Raw genomic sequence first — 25,025 nt, 5'->3', positions numbered from 1 at the left:
AAAAAGATGTACAGTAAAGTCATATAAATATTCTTATCAGCTGATAAGTTTTTTTTTGTTAGATTAAAAGTTCTTTAAATAATATTTACTCTGTTTTTTTTTTAAGTTTAGTTTAATAAAATTTATTAAATTTATTTTAGTAAAATTTTAATAAATATTCAAATTTAATTAAAAAAAAAAATATTTTTTTGTAAAAATGTCTTTATCAAAGCCGTCCGAAATTGCTTTTAATCTTGTTGCTTCTTATATGAATAATTTATATAATAATCCAATAAAAACCAAAGCAATAACTAGGTAAGAATAAATTTATTTAATTCAATATTTATTTATTTTTAATATGATCAATTTATTATGAAAATTAAAGTAGTAGATATTTAATAATTTTTTAAAGAAATAAAAATTAGTGTAAAAAAAAATTAGAAAAAAAAATTGACATGTAGAAATTTAAAAAAATTAAAAATGCAATTTTTTATGAACAATTTTTCAGAACAAATTTTTTTATTAAATAAAATTAAAAAATTGTTAACTTTAATGTAATAATTTATTTTAAATACTAATTTTTTTTGACAGCTGTGTAATAGCCACGTTGGGAAATTATATCGCACAAAAAACTCAAGGTGTCAAAGAAATTGATCATGATACTGTTGCATCCTATGGAATATTTGGGTAATTAAATTTGAAAATAATAGTTTAATGATTTTAAATTAATAAATAACTGATTTTTTTATTTCAGACTCTTTTTTGGTGGAACAGTGCCTCATTTTTTTTATAAAATTATTTATAAATATTTTAAAAATCCACTGGCTATTTTGATGATTGAAAGATTGTTGTACACTCCATGCTTCCAAGTTCTTGCTCTCTATATGTTAGCTAGGTTTGAGGTAAAAATTTATCAAAATTAAATAATTAAATAATTTTTTAAACGAATTTGTTTTCAATAACTTTGATGTCATAATTTTTATAAAATATTTTTTTAATAATTAATTTAAGCTGCATTCGAAAATACTATATTTCTGGATATATAATTAAGAAATGACATTGTATCTTGAGAACTGTTGACATTTTTACACGCTTTATATTAGCTTCACTTGTATGTCAGTTTGTCAGTTTGTCAGTATGTCAGTAACTCTCCGTGGGTAATCTGCGCGCCTGCGGCCTTCCTTGGTTCTGGTAGCCGTTTCTCAGGCTCGCTCTCCGAAATCGAACTCTGATTCCCCGTATTTATAATATTTATAAATAATTATTTTTTTTTTTATTAGCTTCACTTGTATGTCAGTGTGTCAGTATGTCAGTATGTAACTCTCCGTGGGTAATTTGCGCGCCTGAATATTTTTGATAATCAACAAATAATAGTTTAAAAAAACTAAAAAATCACGCTTTTATAAATAAACCAAACTAAAAAGTAAAAAATAAATAATAGTTTAAAAAACTAAAACACGCTTTTTATAGAAAACCAAACTAAAAATAGAAAATGAATTTAAATTAAGAATAGTGTTAAAAATTTCAATAAATATAAATTAATAATAGTGTAAATAAAAAAATGTATTTTATTTTAAAAAAAGCGTGGGGTGCTTTTTAAGATATTATCAAAATGATAATCACTCTACTCATATCTGTCAATAAAATATTTATAACTATTGACACCATGCACCTCACGCTTTTTTTAAAATAAAATACATTTTTTTTATTTACACTATTATTAATTTATATTTATTGAAATTTTTAACACTATTCTTAATTTAAATTTATTTTCTATTTTTTAGTTTGGTTTTCTATAAAAAGCGTGTTTTTAGTTTTTTTAAACTATTATTTTTAAAGATATAAGCTCATTCCGATGTTACACTGATCAAGACCTTTCATTTGAGTACCCACGTCAATTATTCATATATTTATATATATATATATATATATATGTATATATGAAAAATATATCAAAAATGCATGTGGGTACTCAAATGAAAGCTCTTGATGAGTGTAACATCAGAATGAGCTTCTTTAAAATTATCAATAATTAAGAAATGACCTTGTATCTTGTGAACTACTGACATTTTTGAAGATATAAGCTCATTTCGATGTTACACTGATCAAGACCTTTCATTTGAGTACCCACATCAATTTTTCATATATTTTATATATTTATATATATTATATATATGTATCTATAAAAAATATATAAAAAATGCATGTGGGTACTCAAATGAAAGCTTTTGAAGAGTGTAACATCGAAATGAGTTTATATCTTAAGAAATGTCAATAATTAAGAAATGACATTGTATCTTGTGAACTACTGACATTTTTGAAGATATAAACTCATCCCGATGTTACACTCATTGAGACCTTTAATTTGAGTACCCAAATCAATTTTTCATATATTTTATATATTTATATATATATATATATTATATATATGTATCTATGAAAAATATATCAAAAATGCATGTGGGTACTCAAATGAAAGCTTTTGATGAGTGTAACATCGAAATGAGTTTATATCTTAAAAAATGTCAATAATTAAGAAATGACATTGTATCTTGTGAACTATTGACATTTTTAAAGATATAAGCTCATCTTGAAGTTACACTCATCAAGAGCTTTCATTTGAGTACCCACATGCATTTTTCATATATATTTATATATATATATATATATATATATATATATATATATATATATATATATATATATATATATATATATATATATGAAAAATATATCAAAAATGCATGTGGGTACTCAAATGAAAGCTCTTGATGAGTGTAACATCGAGATGAGCTTATATCTTTAAAAACGTCAATAATTAAAAAAGTACGGTGCAATTTAACAAAAGTTATCATTTAATAAAGCAAAATTTTATTTTTTAATAATTCATTTTAGGGTAAATCTCATCAACAAGCATCAACAAATCTCCAAAGACTCTATTGGCCGGTCCTCAGTGCTAATTTAAAATATTTAACACTTTTGCAATTTATAAACATTCGTTACGTTCCACCAATGGTAATTATTTAATTTCATCCTCAAAAAAAAAATAATGTTATTAATTAAAATAAAATTTCTTAGTTAAAAGTCTTGGTGGTGAACTTCATCGGCCTTGCATGGACAGTGTACCTAGCAAACGTCCGAGCTCGCGATGCTAGAAGACAAAGAAGAAATTAAAGGGCAAAAAAAAACAAATTTTGAATAATTGCCATTACATTTTTTTAATTACAATTTACATTCCTTTTTCAATGTTACAAACGTAAGTAAATTAATAAATAAAATTTGTTAATTTTTAAAATTTAATTTTATTATCAAGCACTTGGAACTTTAATCACACAACAACAATACATGTTTTATATTACAGATTCATTTATTTATTTTTTTATTAATTCAGAAATTTAATATTTTTTTTTAACGACAAATATTAATTAATTACAGTAAATTAATTTCAATTAATATCATTAAATTAATTAACTAAAAATTTTATTTAAAAGCTTCTGAGTATTGATAAATTTTTACCTAAAAAAAAAAAAAAAAAAAAAAAAAAAAAACTAATTATCACGCTTAATAAATATTAATTATTTAATTATAATCACACACTTTGGAATGACTGAGATCATATTTTATACTATGATTAATCGAGCGTATAAATAATCTATTTACATATGATGAAACAGGTGATTATAACATTGCACTAAAATATTTTTCGAATCACAATAATTTAATTGGTCGCTTTGCAATATCAATTAATTTAATAATTAAAATTTTAATCTGACTAGAGTCGATTGCATTTATAATTTAATTAAACTATTTTAAAGTTCGTATTTTTGAGCTATGCAACGACAAATTAACATTTACAATTTTATTTAATTATTTTAATTATTTTAACGAGAGTAAGAAGGACTCCGTGTGGGTGAATGACTAGATCTTCTGCTGGGACTCGACCAGTCGCTGTGTCTGCTGCTCTCGCTGCTGCTCGGCGAAGACTGCGGCGAAGGTGTTGGCCGGTGATATGGTATCGGTCGCTTTCTAGCACTAGAACCCAATTTTCTTTAGTCCTTATCCTTTTTTTTTTAGTAATTATAATGCTGTTAGATTTTTAATCACTCTTCTTTTTTTTTTTTTTTTTTAAATTAATAGAAATTTTTAGTTAAGGGATTTGGATTTTCTTCTTTAATAATCAAGCTTTGAAAAATAATCATGCAAAATAAAAATAATTCGGTGGTACTTACCGTAATTTCTTCTATTATTTGTGATACACTTCGATGCAAAAAAAAATTCACAAAAGTGATAACTATAGTTTTTTTATAAATAAATTATAAATTATATTTTTTTATTAATGCAATTAACTTTTTTTTTTTAATTAAAAAAATTCATTTGAATTTTTTTAATTATAAATAATTCATTTTTTTATCAAAAAAAATTAATTATTGAAGTTTTTATAGATATAAGCTCATCCCGGCATTGTACTCATCGAGACCTTTAATTTGAGTACCCACATCAATATTTTCATATATTTATATATTTATATATATTATATATATGTATATATGAAAAATATATCAAAAATGCATGTGGGTAGTCAAATGAAAGGTCTTGATGAGTGTAACTTCGGGATGAGCTTATAACTTTAAAATTCTTAATAATTAAGAAATGACCCTGTATCTCATAAACTACTGACATTTTTAAAGATATAAACTTATCCTGATGTTACACTCATTAAGACCTTCAATTTGAGTACCCACATCAATTTTTCGTATATTTTATATATTTACATATATATTATATATGTATGTATGAAAAATATATCAAAAATGCATGTGGGTAGTCAAATGAAAGGTCTTGATGAGTGTAACATCGAAATAAGTTTATATCTTAAAAAATGTCAATAATTAAGAAATGACATTGTATCTTGTGAACTACTGACATTTTTGAAGATATAAACTCATCCCGATGTTACACTCATTAAGACCTTTAGTTTGAATACCCACATCAATTTTTAATATATTTTATATATTTATACATATTATATATATGTAAATATAAAAAATACATTAAAAATGCATGTGGATACTTAAATGAAAGCTCTTGATGAGTGTAACATCGGGATGAGCTTACATTTTTAAAATGATCAATAATTAAAAAATGTCCTTGTATCTTCTCAACTACTGACATTTTTAAAGATATAAACTCACCCCGACATTACACTCATCGAGACCTTTAATTTGAGTACCTACATCAATTTTTCATATATTTTATATATTTATATATATTATATATATATGAAAAATATATCAAAAATGCATGTGGGTACTCAAATGAAAGCTCTTGATGAGTGTAGCATCAGAATGAGCTTATAACTTTAAAATGATCAATAATTAAGAAATATCCTTGTATCTTGTTAACTAACGACATTTTTAAAGATATAAGCTTACTCCGATATTACACGCATCGAGACCTTTAATTTGAGTACCCACATCAATTTTTTCATATATTTATATATTTTATATATATATTATATATATGTATATATGAAAAATATATCAAAAATGCATGTGGGTACTCGAATGAAAGCTCTTGATAATTATAACATCAAAATGAGCTTATAATTTAAAAATTCTTAATAATTAAGAAATTACCTTGTATCTCGTGAACTGCTAACATTTTTTAAGATATAAGCTCACCCTGACATTACACTCATCGAGACCTTCAATTTGAGTATCCACATCAATTTTTCGTATATTTTATATATTTATATATATATTACATACATGTATATATAAAAAATATATCAAAAAGTCATGTGGGTACTCAAATGAAAGCTCTTCATGAGTGTAACACCGAGATGAGCTTATATCTTCAAAAACGTCAATATTAAAAAACTTAATTAATAAAAACTTATTTAATTGCATTAATAATAAAAATAAATAAATAAAAATAACTAGCAATAAACTAATAAATACATTTATTTATTTATAATGCAAATAAAATATTTTAAAAACTACTTGCAATTGTATTTAAAATCAATTTACAATAAGTTATAGTGTAGATAATAATATAACATTATTATTTATGAAAATAAGGAACATTAACATACAGGTAATACACACATGCTACGTATGATAATGCAAAAAACGAAAAGTTGGGTGATAATGAGCATCCACATGATTAAATTTAAAATGATAAAAAATACAAAATAAAAAATAATAAAATCATAAGATTAAAAAAAAATCTATTTTTCATTTGGCTTTTGTTATATATGTATATTAATTAATTCATTAGTATCAAAATTTATTTGATATTTTTTGTAAATAATTTTTTACTGAGTTATTCAGAAGTTAATTTTAAAAAAGTGTAATTAATTATTTCAATACTTTTTTTCCAGTTAATTAATTATGAACGAAAGAGAAAAAATAATAAAATGATAAAATCATTTTATACAGTTATCTGTGTGATTCCTGAATACTTTATCTTCTATGCCTGCGCCTTGATCTGTATCTGCTAGATGTAACAAACAAAAAACAAAGAAGAAAATTAGGAAATTTTGTTACAAATTGAATGATCATCAATTGTATTTAATTTTGATCTTCAATTATTTAAAAAAATTTCAAAATATTTCATTTTAGATATTTTACTTTTTTAGATTCGATTTTTATTTTTATTTATTTACTTATGTCATTTAGTTTTTGTCATTACTCGTAATTGGATAATTTAAAATGAACTCAAACGAAAAAAAAAAAAAAAAATTAAATAACTAAATAAAATAATAATAATAAACGTAAATAATAAAATAAATGTACTATACTGAGCGAGTGAATACAACTTTAAGTTGGTGCAGTAAAAAAAAAATAAATAAATAATAAAATAGCCGAAATAAAAAATTGGCTAATATTTATTAAATTTTTTTTTTTTTAATTAAAATTCACCTGGTGATTCGGCGACGATCGAGAAAACTCGGTGAACCTCGGCGTCGGGGTATTGATGGTGAACGTGAACGACTTGAGCTGGAGCTGCCGCTTGAACTACGTGATGATCTACTAGACGCACTGTTAGATGATCGTGAAGAACTTGAAAAACTTCTTCTGCTGCGTCTTGTTGAGCTGAATTAGAATTATCAATTTTTTATTTTTAATTCAATTTTTTTTATATATAGACAAAAATAATAATTAGCAACCTTGCAGTCACTATGTGACTGCTGTGACTTGTGAATTTTAATTGTATAAAATTTTGCTTTATTAAATAATGAATTTTGGTAAATTGCACTGTATTTTTTTAACTATTGATGTTTTTAAAGATATAAGCTCATTCTGATGTTACACTCATCAAGAGCTTTCATTTGAGTACCCACATGCATTTTTGATATATTTTTCATATATACATATATATATATATATATATATATATATATATATATATATATATATATATATATATATATAATATATAAATATATGAAAAATTGATGTGGGTACTCAAATGAAAGGTCTCGATGAGTGTAACATCGGGATGAGCTTATATCTTTAAAAATGTTAATAGTTCTTAAGATGCAAGGCCGTTTCTTAATTATCAATAATTTTAAAGATGTAAGCTCATCCTTATGTTACACTCATCAAAAGCTTTCATTTGAGTACCCACATGCATTTTTGATATATTTTTCATATATTCATATATATATATATATATATATATATATATATATATATATATATATATATATATATATATATATATATATATATATAAATATATAAAATATATGAAAAATTGATGAGGATATTCAAATGAAAGCTCTTAATGAGTGTAATGTCAGGATGAGCTTATATATTTAAAAATGCCAATAGTTCACAAGATACAATGTCATTTCTTAATTATTATCATTTTTTAAGATATAAACTCATTTCGATGTTAAACTCATCAAGACCTTTCATTTAAGTACCCACATGGCATTTTTTATATATTTCATATATATAGTATTTGTAAAATATATAAATATATAAAATATATGAAAAATTGATGTGGGTACTCAAATGAAAGGTCTCGATGAATGTAACATCGGGATGAGCTTATATCTTTAAAAATGTCAATAGTTCAAAAGATACAAGGTCATTTTATAATTATTAATAATTTTAAAGATATAAGCTCATCCTGATGTTACACTCATCAAGACCTTTCATTTAAGTACCCACATGGCATTTTTTATATATTTCATATATATGGTATTTATGAAATACATAAATATATAAAATATATGAAAAATGATGTGGGTACTCAAATGAAAGCTCTGAATGAGTGTAACATCAGGATGAGCTTATATCTTTAAAAATGTCAATAGTTCACAAGATACAGGTTCATTTCTTAATTATTGATAATTTTAAAGATATAAGCTCACCTCAATGTTACACTCATCAAGAGCTTTGATTTGAGTACCCACATGCATTTTCATATATTTTTCATATATACATATATATAATATATATAAATATATGAAAAATTGATGTGGGTACTCAAATTCAAGCTCTTAATGACCGTAACATCAAGATCAGAATCATCTTAACATACCTTTGAGAAGAACGAGAACTGCTCCGACTGCGACTCCTCTTAGGAATATCCCTAGACCCCGACCTGGACCTGCTGCGCGATTTCTTAGACATCGACCGACTCCTGGACCTGTGTGACTCCGACCTGGTCCTGCTCCTGGACCTAACTTTCTTTGGCGACCTCGAGTTAGTCTTCTTAGACCTGGACCTAGATCTCGACCCAGAATGCTTCGACCCAGACGAAGATCTGGACCCCCTCGAATTCTTAGACCTAGCCGAGGCCGGTGACAACTTATTCCTGGAAGTCGACCTGGACCTCTTGACCGGAGAAAGTGACTTTTTATCCCTAGACTTGGACCTAGTTCTCTCTTTCCTTTCCCTCGACTTGGACCTAGTCCTATCCTTCCTTTCCCTCGACTTGGACCTAGTCCTATCCTTACGCTCTCTAGACTTGGACCTAGTTCTCTCTTTACGTTCTCTAGACTTGGACCTAGTTCTCTCTTTACGTTCTCTAGACTTGGACCTAGTTCTCTCTTTACGTTCTCTAGACTTGGACCTAGTCCTCTCTTTACGTTCTCTAGACTTGGACCTAGTCCCAGACACTGACCTCCGTCTCGGCGACCTGGACTCTTCTTTTTCATCTCTAGAAACCGACCTAGAAGATGAGCGAGTCGGAGATCTAGAGTAAGACTTCTTATTCAAGCTTGGAGACTTTTTCGGCGTGCTTGGAGATCTTGGAGACCTTGGAGACCTTGACCTGAGTATTTTATTCATTTTATTTATTTTATTCAACGGCGGGGATTCTGATGGCGATCTAAGTTTAATATCTCGATCCTGGAGCAGCATAGCTGGAGGTGTTGCTATTTTCATGTGAATTTTTATCGGAGAAATAGTATTTGAAATAATTGTCGGGACATTAGAAGCATTTTTGGAGACTCCAGTAGCCAAAGAAGTAGAATTAGAAGCAGCGGCAGCTGCTTCAGCTTCAGCGCGAGTTAAAAGCAAAGCTGGAGATGGAGACCGGCTTGATTCAACAGACCTGGTGATATTTAATTGAATTGGTGATTTAGACTTTGATTTAGATTTATTATCCCTGAAGACAATCGGCTGGACAGTTGACATAGTCAATATAGTCTTCGGAGGATCAGCAGGCAAAGCAATATCTAAAACACTTTCTTCTTTTTTCTCCTTAACTTTAGGACTTAATTTTTTCCCCAAAGATTCTCGAGCTTTAGCAGCTAATCCGGACTGGAGACGCTTCAAGGTATTAAATTCCTTCAATTTTTCTTCATTAACATCATCAAGCTTAGGTTGTTGTTGTTGTTGTTGTTGTTGTTGTTGTTCTTCATCAACATCAACATCAGCCTCGTCTTCGCTGGAAGACCTCAAGCTGACTCTTGGAGCAACAGGCTTTAATTTCCTGGTTTTAGACAATGATCTAGACTTTAAGGGCTTCTTTTTGTCATCCTGGGAAGGTTTGAACCGGTCAGCTGTAATATTCTTGCGAACTGGAGAGTAACTGGTAGAAGAGCGGCTCCTAGACCTGCTAGGAGATCGCCGGCGGCGATCTCGACGAGGAGAACGTCTTCTAGAGCGAGATCTGCGTCGTCGGAAGGGTGAAGGTCTGCGTCGAGAAACTCCGCCGCGGTATCGGTCGTACCGAGGCCTGCTCTGGCTTCGAGATCTCGAGTAGCGGCTGGTTCGTCTAGGGGACCGGGAGATGCGCCTCCGGCGCGGTGAGGGGCTTCTTCGGGGCCGGGAGTATCTTCGGGGTCGAGATAGGTCTGGGACTCGTGGTACCTCCCGACTTCGAGAGATAGAACGACGCTCGTGACGCTTTGAGGGTAAGGTTAATGCGGGGGTTCGTTCTTTTTTTTCCGGGGATTTGTCGCGGTCTTTTTTATTCTCTGCGAGGCGTATTGGTGAGTCTCGCGGTCTTGGAGGCGGGGTTTCGCCTCGAAGACGATCTTGACGCTTTGGTGAACGGGGTTGTCTCTCCCGGGGTAGTGGGTCGATCATAGGAAGTTTTTCGGGGGTTTTTTCTTGCTGCTTCTTTGATTTTTTTGTTGGACGCTCGGGAGACCTGGAATTTTAATTATTTAATTGAAATTAATTAGGTTTGAAGTAAAAAATAAATTTGTTAATTTAAAATTTTTCTCAATTTAAATTAAACTACGAATTATAAATAAAAAAAATTTGGGTATTAAATAATGATTTTTGTTAAATTGAACTGTACTTTCTTAACTATTGAAGTTTTTAAAGAAATAAACTCATTTTGATATTACGCTCATCAAGAGCTTTTATTTGAGTACCCACATGCATTTTTTATATATTTTTCATATATACATATATATGTAATATATATAAAAATATAAAATATATGAAAAAATTGATGTGGGTATTCAAATTAAAGGTTTCGATGAGTGTAATGTCGGGATGAGCTTATATCTTTAAAAATGTCAGTAGTTGACAAAATACAATGTAATTTCTTAATTATTGACATTTTTTAAGATATAAACTCATTTCGATGTTACACTCTTGAAGAGCTTTCATTTGAGTACCCACATGCATTTTTGATATATTTTTCATATATACATATATATAATATATATAAATATATAAAATATATGAAAAATTGATGTGGGTACTCAAATAAAAGGTCTCGATGAGTGTAACATCAGAATGTGCTTATATCTTAAAAAATATCATTTATAGCAATAGTTGACAAGATAAAATTTAATTTCTAAACAATTGAAATTTTTTAAGATATAAACTCAATTCGATGTTACACTCATTGAGACCTTTCATTTAAGTACTCACATGGCATTTTTTATATATTTTATATTTATGGTATTTGTGAAATATATAAATATATAAAATATATGAAAAGTTAATGTGAGTACTCAAATAAAAGGTCTCGACGAGTGTAACATCAGAATGAGCTTATATCTTTAAAAATGTCAATAGTTCTCAAGATACAAGGTCGTTTTTTAATTATGAAATTTTTTTTTCACGCTATTAAAAAAAATTTATTATCAAAGTTCAAAATTACCATTAAATATTTATTAATTAATTAAAAATCTTCGTAAAAAAATGATTAAAAATTTGTTTTTTTAATTTTCATGAAGTAATTACTGTTAAAAAAAAATAAATCAACTTACGAGTCAGAAGAACTCTCAGATGATTGACGTTTACGTTTCGAGGCAGACTTTTTCTTCTAGAATAAACAATAAAAAAATATTAGCAATGAATTATTATTTAAGAATAAAATATACATAAATACATGCATTCAGTCAACAGTCTTTCTCTTACTTATCAATGTAAATTCATCAAAATCTGCGTAATGGGTTCACTGAATGAGTAATATTTATTATGGGATTCAGGCGAGTTTTTAAAAATATAAATAAATTATTATACACACTCTTATCTATTATTTTAATAGTCTAATCGTAACTAATCTTAATCTGTACATTAATTGATTAGAAAGCCTCGTGTATTTAAAAACGCACGTAGATTTGAGTGCTCAACACAAAAGAAAAAAAAAACAAGTGATTCAGCAGTCGCAAACTCGTTTTTTTTTTTTTTTTAAAATACAATTATTTACTTTTTATAATAATAAATTACGAATTATTTATTACATTGAGTAGCGGCATATCGGGTACTCACTCAGGGAATGTATCCTGTCAAATGGCGCTGATAATTACAAACAATACTGAGATTTACACTTTGAAATAATGATTTTTTTTCTTAACTTCAAAATCAGATTAAACTCTTTCTTTAACAATAACAAGCATTGGAATCATGCGTAACTTAAATAACTTAATAAATAAAAATTATTATTTTTTTTTTTTTAATAAAATAATTTTAAATAAAAATATAATTTTCCTTTTTTTTTTTTTTTAAATAAAGTGATAAGGGACATGCAATTTCGTGCTTAGTTTAATTTTAAAACATTTATAATTTGTAAATTTATTTTATTAAATAATTAGTAAGATTTGAATTATTTAAAATTCTCACCTCTTTACTTTTTCCATCGCTTTTAGATTTCTTCTTTTTCTTTTTTTTCTTCTTTTTAGACTCTGCTTCTGAAGAACTAAAAATGAAAAATTTAATTTTTTCAAGTTAAAAAAATTAGATTATAAGTCCTTGGTCGAAAAAAATAATTTTTGAATTATGGTTTTAAGGATCTTTTTAAGTGATTAATATAAAAATTAATTTATTAAAAATTTTGAGGCTTACTAGCAGGCAGTCACTACGTGACTGCCGAAAATTAAGGATTGTCATTAAGAAAATTTAGACTTGATGATTTTTTGATATTTATGACACTATACATAGTCTGGGTACTTTTTAAATAAATTTTAAAAATAATAGTGCTATCACAGGATCAATTACTAATAATTTAATGGACAAATGTCACGGAACAAATTTATAGAACCAACAAACTATTAAAAACTCCTCCAAAAACTTTAAATAAAAAATTTTCTAAAAAATATATAAAACCTAGGCACTAATTCTTATGAAGACCTTTCTGATGATACCAAATTAAACTACAAAAATTCCTTTAAAAATAATAATAAGCTCGTCGGAAAATTTTCCTTACTCTCTCAATTATTTAAATCATAAATGACTAACGCTGAAAAAATATCAAACCCAATTTACGATAAAGATATATACCCGTTGAAAATTTTTCTTAGTCTCTTAATTATATAAATTAATTTTTGACCCAACCACATTGACATGTACAAAACAAAATAAATAAATAAACAATTTTTGTTTATCGCGAAATACTAATCTATTTCTAACTACTTCGAAAAGTTATCATAATAAATGAACAATTTTGGAAAATAAAATGAAACATTTAAAATGCAATAATTCAAGTCTCTTTTTCATTGATCTTAAATTTAATTTAAAAACTTATTATATAAATACGCAGGAGAAAAAATTTTATTCTCTTAATTATATAAACTAGCAACCTTGCAGTCACTATGTGACTGACGTGACTTGTGAACGATAAATAAATAAAATTTTGCTATATTAAATAATGAATTTTGTTAAATTCCACTGTAGTTCCTTAACTACTAACATTTTTCAAAATATAAGCTCATCCGATGTTACACTCATCTAGAGCTTTCATTTGAGTACCCACATCCATTTTTTATATATTTTTCATATATTCATTTATATAAATATATGAAAAATTGATGTGGGTACTCAAATGAAAGGTCTCAATGAGTGTAACATCAGAATGAGCTTATATCTTTAAAAAGGTCAATAGTTTACAAGATACAAGGTTATTTCTTAATTATTGATCATTTTAAAGATGTAAGCTCATCCTGATGTTACACTCATCAAGAGCTCTCATTTGAGTACCCACATGCATTTTTGATATATTTTTAATAAATACATATATATAAATATATAAAATATATGAAAAATTGATGTGGGTACTCAAATGAAAGGTCTCGATAATTGTAACATCGGGATGAGCTTAAATTTTTAAAAATGTCAATAATTAAGAAATTATATTGTATTTTGTCAACTTATGATATTTTTAAAGATATAAGCTCATCCCGATGTTACACTCATCGAGAGCTTTCATTTAAGTACCCACATGCATTTTTGATATATTTTTCATATATACATATATATAATATATATAAATATATAAAATATATGAAAAATTGATGTGGGTACTCAAATGAAAGGTCTCGATAAGTGTAACATCGGGATGAGCTTATATTTTAAAAAATGTCAATAATTAAGAAATTATATATATATTTTGTCAACTTATGATATTTTTCAAGATATAAACTCATTTTTAAGTTACACTCATCAAGAGCTTTCATTTGAGTACCCACTTGCATTTTTGATATATTTTTTATATATACATATATATAATATATATAAATATATAAAATATATGAAAAATTGATGTGGGTACTCAAATTAAAGGTCTCGATGAATATAATGTCGGGATGAACTTATATCTTCAAAAATGTCAATATTTCACAAGATACAAGGTCATTTCTTAATTATGTATCTAGAAATAGAACATTTTCGAATGCAGCCTAAATATCACTAAAAAATCCGACACAAAATTTTTCTTATTCTCTTAATAATATAAATTACCTGCTATCATCAGAATCATCGCTGGAGTCACTATCAGAAGAACTGACTTCAACTTTTTTATGTTTTTTGTCTTTCTTTTTTTTCTTAGACTTGTCTTTCTTCTTAGATTTTTCTTTCGGTGACTCGGATCTGTTAAAAATTATACAAAAAAATAAAGTATTTTTTACAATCACAAAATAAAATTTATAAATAAAGTATACATTTATAATGTATAATTTAATTAATGAATAAAAGATGAAAAATGATTTTTTTTATCATTATATATCTAATAATCTTGCAGTGGACGTCTCCTTATGTCGTCAAGTGCATATCTTGTGTGCTGATAGCAAATAAATCGTAGTCGATAGTACGACAGTGTTATGTACAAATAATTACAAGTGAACACATAAAAATTTCCAATAAACCCCTTTAATTTAATTATTATTATTGTAATAATAATAATTAATTACATTAAAAATAATTCAGAGTATTAAAAAACGTGGACTTGAAGTAACACACAGTTAGTGCCTCAGAACAGTTAAAACAAATAATCGACTACTTTTTTTTAAAAGATTTAGTTCACTCTAATGTTCTAATAAATTAATTAATAATTAACAATAATAAAAAAATAAAATAAATTCATTTACAGTAAAATTTAAAAGAACTAAATCTTTTAAAATAATTATTTTAATCAACACAATAAAATAGTACACGAGAGATTTATGAGGATTGTATTGATTATAATATGGGATTAGTATTACCTTGATAACCATCGATAGGGACGGACTTGTCAGAAAAAAATAGAGAGATGACATTAACAATAGGCTTTTTTTTTATCGATATAACAAAATAAAAAGTATATATTTTCCTAGTATTTATATTTTAAACTATATCCGCAAGTGAATGTTTGATAATTTTATTAAGATTTTAATTAAATTAATAAAATTAAATTTTTATTTTTAATAAATTGAGGAAAAAAAAACTAAATATTGACCAGGCTGCTTAACAATTTTATTTTAAATATTTTAATTATTTAATTTTTATTTATTCAAATTTAAATGACAAAGCAAAAAGCCAAATGGCAAAAATACAAAAAAAAAAAAATATAATTAAAGTACATGTAAAACCATAAACATAGTCATTTTTAAATGAAAGATTTGACACAATATGACAGCATAAGAAAAAAAAAAAAAAAAGAAAAATATAAACAATCATAGATCAGAGCAGTGTAATTTTGTATTGTACATATCAATATATAATATAAATTATTTTAGAAAAATTTTAGAAAATTTGCAGACTTTGATCCCTAGGCCTCCCTGAGTTCAAGCTCATAGAAGAATTCAAAGGCTTTTGATTTAAATTATGTAATTTTATACTTTCTTTTTTATTTTATTTTATACTTAAAGAGAAAATTTATTTATTTATTTATTTAAATTTAAATGCCAAAGCAAGAGAAAATTTATCTTTAAAATTATAATATAAAAATTTGATTTTAAAATTCATGACCAGGCAGCATAAAAATTTTATTTTAAATAATCTAGTAATTTAATATTATATTTAGTAGGTTATTATAAATTTTTAAATATACTTTAAATAAAAATTTAAGCATGCACATAAATATATGCAGTTGTTATAATAAAAAAAAAAAAACAAGTTTACAAATGTTAGAAGTTGTGAAAATTAGTCATTAGAATTTTGCCATGTTTGGTAAGTACATTTATGACAAATTTAAATAAAATTAAGTATTTTACTAGCAAACTTTTGTTAAATTGCACTGTACTTTCTTAACTATTGACCTTTTTAAAGATGTAAAGCTCATCCCGATGTTACACACATCAAGAGCTTTCATTTGAGTACCCACATGCATTTTTGATATATTTTTCATATATACATATATATAATATATAAAATATATGAAAAATTAATGTGGGTACTCAAATTAAAGGTCTCGATGAGTGTAACATTAGAATGAGCTTATATCTTTAAAAATGTCAATAGTTCACAAGATACAAGGTCATTTCTTAATTATTGACATTTTTTAAGATATAAACTCATTCCGGTGTTCCACTCATCGAGACCTTTCATTTAAATACCCACATGTCATTTTTTATATATTTCATATATATGGTATTTATGAAATATATAAATATATAAAATATATGAGAAATTGATGTAAGTACTCAAATGAAAGGTATCAATGAGTGTAATGTCGAGGTGAGCTTATATCTTTAAAAATTTCAATAGTTCTCAAGATACAAGGTCATTTCTTAACTATTGACGTTATTAAAGATATTAGTTCATCACGATATTACACTCATCAAAAGCTTTTATTTGAGTACCCACATGCATTTTCATATACTTTTCATATATATATATATAATAAATATAAATATATGAAAAATTGATGTGGGTACTCAAATGAAAGGTCTTGATGAGTGTAACATCAGCATGAGCTTATATCTTTGAAAATGTCAATAGTTCACAAGATACAAGGTCATTTCTTAATTATTAATATTTTTAAAGATATAAGCTCATCTTGATGTTACACTCATCGAGACTTTTCGTTTAAGTACCCACATAGCATTTTTTATATATTTTATATATATGGTATTTGTAAAATATATAAATATATAAAATATATGAAAATCTGATGTGGGTACTCAAATGAAAGCTCTTGATGAGTATAACATCAAGATGAGCTTATACCTTTAAAAATGTCAATAGTTCACAAGATACAGGGTCATTTCTTTACTATATATCTAGAGATAGAGTATTTTCTAATCCAGCCTAAATATTTATCATCATTAGAAATTGACTATTGATGAGAATAATATAAAACCTTGAAAAGGCACAAATTCAAGTCGACCTTCCCAATGATACCAAATTTAATCATAAAAACCCATTTTATCATATAAATACACTGGCCACAAAATTTTTCTCATTCTCTTAATAATATAGATAATCAATAAATATTTGTCAAAAATAAATATCAAAGATTAATTATCAATGTGTTTTTTAAATAAAAAAAGCATTATAGTTTATTAAAACTAAAAAAATAACACTCATTTCAGCTGATAACTCTGACAAAAAATTTCCAAATAATTAATATTAATTTTATCTGAACTGGTCAATATTTACAGCCCTTATTTTACCCTGGAATAAAATTAGCAAACATTTACTTAAAATAAATTCCGTACACCGCCAGGAACTTTTGTAAAGATAAAGTTTAAATAAATAAATATTTTTTTTTTCTTTAAAATCAATTCGCGACGAACTTACCTACTGGGTAGGCACTCAGTCCTCCTCAGTTCTGTTTGAAACAGAGAAAGATGTACGGGGTATGAGACAGTAGGCGAATTTAATGATTCAAAACTGACGTAGATGTGTCGAACAAAAGCGTTTACAGTAATAATAAAAATATTCTTTTAAAATTGGGATAAATAATATCAATAGTAGTAATATTATCAATAATAATAAATAACAATTATTAATATAATTTAATAAGAAAAATGATTAAAAAAACGATGATAGGAAACTACTAGGGCCAAGCATCTCTATCGGGGGTCTTGGAGCCTCGACTCGCGAGTTCGGCTACTCGATAGTAATGCAAATAAAAACTGGTGAGTTATTTAAGTGATTAAGCAGCCGAAACGTTTCCAGCCTCCAGAGACACGCACAATTGTACACACTATTGTCTACCTGTCCTTCTTGTGTTTCTTCCCCTTCTTCTTCTTGTTGCTGCTGCTGGACCTTTTGCGTTTTACTTTTTTCTCAGCGACTGGCTCCGGATCTTCTGCCACCGGGCTGGGGCTGTGCACCAGCTCGTACTTGCTGGCAGCGGCCCGAGCTTCTGCTTCGCGGGTTCGACGTTCTGGGTCTAAGCTGCTGCCTTCCACGAAGAACTCGGAGATTCCAAATGCTTCACGGAGTTTAGCATTTTTTTCTTGCTGCGCTTCTGCTACTTGATGTGTCTCTCGTACACTGAAAATATATTTATTATTTAGTTATTATTTAATTAATATTTTATTATACTAAAATTTAGACATCTGGTAATTTTTTATCATTTTTTTAATAAATTATTTTCATAAAAAAAATTTATTTTAAAAAAATTCTTAATTTTTTAACAAATAATTTTTCACAAGAAAAATTTATTTAAAAAAACTTGTAAATTTTTGTTAATAATTTTTTACAAGAAAAATTTTATTTAATTTTTTAAAATTAATTTCATTTAATTTTTTAAATTTTATTTAATTTAATTAAAAAAAAAAAATTGTGAATTTTTTTTAAACAATTTTCACAAAAAAAATTTATTTAAAAAAATTATGAATTTTTTCAAAAAATAATTTTTCTTAAGAAAAATTTTTTTTAAACAATTTTCACAGGAAAAAATTGATTTTAAAAAAAATTATGAATTTTTTTAAACGATAATTTTTCACAAGAAAAATTTTTTTTAAAAATTATGAATTTTGTTCACAAATAATTTTCACAAGAAAATTTGTTTTTCAAAATTATAAATTTTTTTAATAATTTTTCACAAGAAAAATTTAATTTTGTTTTATTTAATTTTTTAAATTTTATTTTATTTAATTTCTTGAATTTATTTTATTTAATTTCTTAAATTTATTTTATTTAATTTTTTAAATTTTATTTTATTTTATTTAATTTAATTAAAAAAAAAAATTGTGATTTTTTTTTAAACAATTTTCACAAAAAAAAATTTATTTAAAAAAATTATGAATTTTTTCAAAAAATAATTTTTACAAGAAAAATTTATTTTAAAAAATTCATTATTCTTTTCTAAAATAATTCTTTAATTTATTTTTAAAGAAAAATAAAATTTTCAGACGTCTAACTTTAATATAAATACAAAACTATTATTTAATAAAACCAAACCGGGATGTTAATTTCACAGTCATATTTTATAAATTAATTTATTATTTAATTTAATAAATATTTATTGTGGTTTAAACAGTATTAATGATTACTACTAGAGCGTAGATGACATAATGTACTGGCAACCGACGCCAAGTCAGCAACTATAAACCCCCTCGCCCTTAAATGAAAACCCAGGGGCTCAGAGTATCCACCCCTATTCACATTTAAACCTCGCGCTTGCGATCAATACAGTTCCCTGCTGCACTGTTCTCTTTTATCACTATCACCAGAGCTCTTTTTATACCGGAGTTTCTTTTAATTTAACACCTACTATATCCTAATTTCATTATCATAAATTTTATTTATTAAAACTTATTAAAAAAAAATTTTTTTGTCCCAACAAAAAAAATTTTTTTATTAAAAAATTTTCAATACTAAAACACAAAATTTATAAAAATTTTTTCCTCTTCATATAAGCAATAAAAAAAATTTTTTTTAATTAAAAAATTTTCAATATTAAAATATAAAATTATTTTATGATTATTAAATTTTTTTTTCATATAAATAAAAAAAAATTTTTTAAATTAAAACATAAATAATTAATAATAAATTATAAATTAATTTAATATAATTGTTTTTTTTAATTTAAACAAATAAAAAATTTTTTTTTAAATTAAAATATAAATATTAAATTATAAATTAATTTAATATAATTTTTTTTAAATTCAAACAAATAAAATAAAATAATTTTTTTAATTAAAATGTAAATATTAAATTAAAAATATTTTTTTTTTAATTTAAACAAATAAAAAAATTTTTTTTATTAAATTATAAATTAATTTAATATAATTTTTTTTTAAATTTAAACAAATAAAAAAATTTTTTTTTTTCATTTAAATATGAATGTTAAATTATAAATTACTTCAATATAATTTTTTTTTAATTTAAACAAATAAAAAAAATTTTTAATTACTTTAAATAATTTTTTATAAATAAAAATAAATAAAAAATGATTTAATTAAAAGATATGAAACCTTTTAACAAAATACTTAAATCCAATAAATACATAATCTTCTAAATTAAATAAAAAAGTGACACTAATCTTATTATCTCGTCTTATTCCCAAACTAACAATAACAATAACAATTAAAATTACTAAAACAAATTCACCTAACAACAGATCTCATACTATTGCGCCGACCAGCAAGTAAATGAAATTGAATTCTCTGACAGCAGCAACAATGTTGTTGCTTAGCTTGCAATTGCTGCTGAATCCTCTTTTTCCCATTGGCTGTTTGTAATTTTCTTTTACGAGTGCGTTTGAACGCTTTTTGCCGGTCTAGAAAAAAATTTCCACGCCAGAGACGTTCGAAAAAGGCACGTCCATCGACAGGACCGCGTCCTCGTGGCATTTTCGGCGCTAGTGACATAGTCATTGATAAATCAGACATTGTAATAAAATATACCAATTATAATCTGGATAAAATTGTTCCCTTATAAATCCTTCCTGTTTCTCAACCGGATGTTATTCTTGTCAATTATTGCTTGATCCTTAATAATTTTCTTCAACGCTTACAATTAATTTGATCGTATAAATCGTGTAAATATATTTATTTATCAATTACGGAAGACTTTAGATTAGGCACACTAAACACTTAATTAATTTAGTAGCTTATATTAATTAATTAATTATTTTTTTAAATTTATTTTAAAAATTAATTTAAAAGTTGAAAAAATTAATTTAAAAATTCACTTTAATTTTAACATTATAAATTCGATAATTAAATTTAATATTTTTTTTTTTATATTTATAATTAATTATTATGATTAATTATTTTTTATAATTTATAATTAATTAATCCTAATGGAAGACTTATGTGATTTTATGAGTTATAAACTCGTTAATAAAAACACGGACTACATTTTTGCTAAATATTAAATCCGCCTTCTTTATTACATCTTAAATTGGAGCCCGTGATTATTTAAGGCGTCGCGGCGCCGGTCCATACCCGCACTGAGGCTCTAAAGAATGCTGGTAGATCCTCGGAGTAACCACGTTACTAATACACATACCCACTTACAGCTTTAAATATCTGTATACAATATAATCTTTACTGTTGCGCACATCTTGCTCTTCTCTTATACTAATTCTGTGTTATTCTGTCTGACGAGAAGCGCCGGCGCCACGGGAAGTCGATATTGAAACCGGATGAACGCTCTCAAATAGAAGGGATGACCTGTATGTATATATATATATACTCGGGGGATGAAAATCACAAGCCTGGATTTATTATCATACCCAGGTCAGTCCCGGGAGTCGCTAAGCGATTTTTTTTTTTTTTGCACGATCGATAAACGTCTTTTTTATTTATTTTATTTATTTTATTTATTCATTTAAATTAAATTAACATCCCTAATAACTATTTTATTTTTTTTTTACTCACATTACACGTCCAAATTCATCTGTTGGTACTGGAGGAGGTTTTGATCCATTGTCCATTAATATTTCTCGATATTGTGAAATTTTTTCTTTTATTTCACTAGCAGTGTATCTGTTTAATTTGTTTTTAATAAAAATTAATTATTAGTTATTTAGAGATCATTTTTTTATTTTATTTAACAAATTTTTATCAGTATTTTTAAAACAATTTTTTGTTATAATTTATTTAATAAAAAAAATTGAATTAAAAATTTGTCAATATTTAAAAAAAATTTTTTGTTGTAATTTATTAAATAAAAAAATTGAATTAAAAATTGAAAAAAAAAATTTTTATAATTTATTTGATAAAAAAATTGAATTAAAAATTTTTTTCAATATTTTTAATCAAATTTTTTTGATAGAAAAATTTAATTAAAAATTAAAAAAAAAAATTTTTTGCCATAATTTATTTGATAAAAAAATTTAATTAAAAATTTTTGTAAATATTTTTAATCAAATTTTTTTATTATTTATTTAATAAAAAAATTGAGTCAAAAATTTTTGTCAAAATTAAAAAAAAATTTTTTTTTTTCATAATTTATTTGATAAAAAAAATTAAATTGAAAATTTTTGTCAATATTTTAAGAAAAAAATTTTTTTTATAATTTACTGGATAAAAAAAATTGAATTAAAAATTTTTTTCAACATTTTTTGTTATAATTTATTTGATAAAAAAAATTGAATTAAAAATTAAAAAAAAATTTTTTTGTTATAATTTATTTGAAAAAAAAAAACTTATAAAATATTTTTAAAACAAATTTAATATTAAAAATAATAAATACCCTTTATCCTCAAGATTATCTGCAAATTCAGCAACTTTAAGTTCAATTTTTCTCTTTCTAACATGATCAAGAATATCTTTATTCGGTTGCTTGTTTATTGAGTCTAATTTATCATCTGATTTGTAGTCAACTTTGTCTTTAGTTTTACGTACAACTGCCCAATTACGCTGGACATGTCCATTAGTACCAGATCCACGGGGCGTTTGCAAGCCAATTCCATTGTACATGTTGCCTAATAAATAAATAAATTGATTAATTAATTAATAAATTATTAATAATAATATTTTTTATTTAGTAAAAAAAAAAAACGTGTATAAATTTACTATTTATAATTTATAATAAATAAAAATTGGAGCAGATGATTTCAACCGGATCATTTTCACATTAATAGGTTAGAAATAGAATTATTGATCGAATTTAAAGGTAATTATTAGCATTAATCGATTGTAGATGTATATGTTATGTAAATACTCACTTGACAGATTAATTAATTATTGATGACCCGGTGAAGTATCCGACAATCATTCGGCTGCTTAAATAATAAAATATTAAGAAAAAAAAGGATCGATTAGTTAAATTAAGCACACACAACGACACAACCGATCGGACACTAGACAAAATAGTACTGATAAAGATGGCGCGTTTTTTTAATTAGTTACCAACACAGCCGTGTAATTCGCTAGTGGGGAGAGGGAACTTGAGAAATTACTCGCAGCGCTCTGACGGGAAAAATTTAAAAATTTGGCGCGGAATTTTTTTTAAGCCGGCATGTACCAGACCGCCATTTTTGTTTTTTGAGTGACAGTTACTTGATAAAAATTTAACTAACAAATTTTATTCTATAAAATTTTATCTGTAATATTAAAAAAAAATTTCTTCAAATAAAAATAGCTTTTTATAGAAAAATTTAATTAATATTTTGATAAATTTAATTAAAAAGTGACACTGAAGTTGACAGGTATTGAAAATGTTTTTATAAATTAATATCAATGAAATTATTATGAAAAAAATTTAATAATAATTTTGTGAAAATTAATTTTGCATATATTTAATAGTTTTAAGAATTTTATAACAAATAATTTATGGCAAAAAAAAATTGACTTATAGAAATTTTAATAAATTAAAAATGTAATTTTTTAAAAATAATTTTTTGGCGAACAAATTTTTTTGTTAAATAAAATGAAAAAATTGTGATGTGACTGCTAACTTTAATGTCATAATAATATTTCAGATGTGAAAATTGAAAAAAAAAATAATTAGTAGAAATTTTATTATTATTAATTTGTTAGTAAAATTTTAAAAATTGACAGGTGTCAGCTGAATGAAAATAAAGTTAGCAGACATCTAAAAATTTTTATGATTTTTTATTAAAGAATTATTACAAAAAAATTTTAAAAAAATTTTTCACTTATTAAAAACTATAAGTGCAATTTTTTAAAAATATTTTTTAGTCATAATTTAATAAATTAAGCAAAATAAAAAAATCAAAAATATTGGCTAATTTTATTATTATGTCAGCTGACTTAGGGTAAATACCCCAATAGATGAACGGTTAAGCAAACTCTCGTATTCTATTAAAAAAATAATATAGGAATATACAGATAAGTTGTGATAAAGTAAATTATATTTATGTAAAAATATATAATTAACCAGGAAAAAAATAAGTAAAACTTGGTAAAACTTTGTAGTAATTAATAAAAACGAAAAATGTAAGAAAAAGTCCAAAACCCCAGTAGATGGACAGTCAATACCAATAGATAGACACTACTTACAAGCGATATTTTCGATTCATTATTTATATCAGAAATAATTAATTTATTAATTTTTTCCACTAAAAAATAAAGCTTGATAAAATTAAAGAGAAAACGTGATAAATCGGATGGTAATTTTCAAAATACATCATAAAGTAATTTTATTAATTTTGAACACGTGATGGTTTCTCATGTAAAGTAACATACAAAATATATTAATATAAAGAATACTAATAATTAATTAATTATCAATATAAATTTATAAAACACAACGTTAAAAACGTTATGTTGTCTTTTTCTTCTTTTTAATAGGTCTGTTCTTTTTTGCTTTTAAATTTCCTTCTCTCAATTTTCTCTTTTATTCAGCGTTTTCTTTTTTCTCTTCAATAAAATTTATTGCGTTGCCAAACTTTTTAAAAAATATTTAAAATTAAAAAACTTATTATTTTATTCAAATTTAAAATAAATCATCAATTATTTGATAATAATATAGTTATTTAATGCATAAAAGTGAACT

At 25.0% G+C, this 25,025-nt stretch overlaps 2 protein-coding genes across 8 annotated transcripts; one reads left to right on the top strand and one right to left on the bottom strand.

Moving 5' to 3' along the window:
* The first annotated feature begins 133 nt into the window (after nucleotides 1-133).
* On the top strand, nucleotides 134-3,279 carry LOC123266271 (peroxisomal membrane protein 2). The gene is made up of 5 exons (XM_044730424.1): nucleotides 134-294; nucleotides 571-666; nucleotides 734-881; nucleotides 2,875-2,994; nucleotides 3,058-3,279. The coding sequence occupies exons 1-5, from the start codon at nucleotides 197-199 to the stop codon at nucleotides 3,151-3,153; spliced, it is 558 nt and encodes a 185-aa protein (XP_044586359.1). The 5' UTR covers nucleotides 134-196; the 3' UTR covers nucleotides 3,154-3,279.
* A 241-nt stretch (nucleotides 3,280-3,520) lies between these two features.
* Nucleotides 3,521-23,395, bottom strand: LOC123266269 (serine/arginine repetitive matrix protein 2). Of its 7 annotated transcripts, none has more exons than XM_044730416.1 (11): nucleotides 23,233-23,395; nucleotides 22,758-22,989; nucleotides 21,941-22,048; nucleotides 18,321-18,602; nucleotides 14,643-14,771; nucleotides 12,531-12,606; nucleotides 11,675-11,730; nucleotides 9,070-10,596; nucleotides 8,536-9,036; nucleotides 6,903-7,076; nucleotides 3,522-4,011 (listed from the first exon to the last, which is right to left on the bottom strand). In XM_044730416.1, exons 2-11 carry the CDS (start codon nucleotides 22,982-22,984, stop codon nucleotides 3,861-3,863), a joined length of 3,231 nt encoding a protein of 1,076 aa, XP_044586351.1. In that variant the 5' UTR covers nucleotides 22,985-22,989; nucleotides 23,233-23,395; the 3' UTR covers nucleotides 3,522-3,860. The 7 variants fall into 7 exon arrangements, with proteins under 7 accessions (XP_044586352.1, XP_044586351.1, XP_044586350.1 ...); XM_044730419.1 differs by adding an exon at nucleotides 4,209-4,236 and having other exon boundaries at nucleotides 3,874-4,011; nucleotides 8,536-10,596; XM_044730415.1 differs by having other exon boundaries at nucleotides 8,536-10,596.
* Between the last annotated feature and the right edge of the window lie 1,630 nt (nucleotides 23,396-25,025).

This window comes from Cotesia glomerata, linkage group LG5 (assembly GCF_020080835.1).
Source record: "Cotesia glomerata isolate CgM1 linkage group LG5, MPM_Cglom_v2.3, whole genome shotgun sequence".
Lineage (NCBI taxonomy): Eukaryota > Metazoa > Arthropoda > Insecta > Hymenoptera > Braconidae > Cotesia > Cotesia glomerata.
This window is presented reverse-complemented; position numbering and strand designations above follow the sequence as displayed.

What these genes read in the sequence shown, in the direction of transcription:
- LOC123266271 (XM_044730424.1), top strand. Translation starts at nt 197, where the DNA reads ATGTCTTTATCAAAGCCGTCCGAAATTGCTTTTAATCTTGTTGCTTCT. An exon ending in GCATCCTATGGAATATTTGG is followed by an intron (nt 667 to 733) that starts GTAATTAAATTT and finishes TTTTTATTTCAG; the next exon opens with ACTCTTTTTTGGTGGAACAG. An exon ending in TTCGTTACGTTCCACCAATG is followed by an intron (nt 2,995 to 3,057) that starts GTAATTATTTAA and finishes AAAATTTCTTAG; the next exon opens with TTAAAAGTCTTGGTGGTGAA.
- LOC123266269 (XM_044730415.1), bottom strand. Translation starts at nt 22,984, where the DNA reads ATGTACAATGGAATTGGCTTGCAAACGCCCCGTGGATCTGGTACTAAT. An exon ending in AAGAAACACAAGAAGGACAG is followed by an intron (nt 14,772 to 18,320) that starts GTAGACAATAGT and finishes AATTTTTAACAG; the next exon opens with ATCCGAGTCACCGAAAGAAA. An exon ending in GATCGTCGCCGAATCACCAG is followed by an intron (nt 4,012 to 6,902) that starts GTGAATTTTAAT and finishes ATTGGGTTCTAG; the next exon opens with TGCTAGAAAGCGACCGATAC.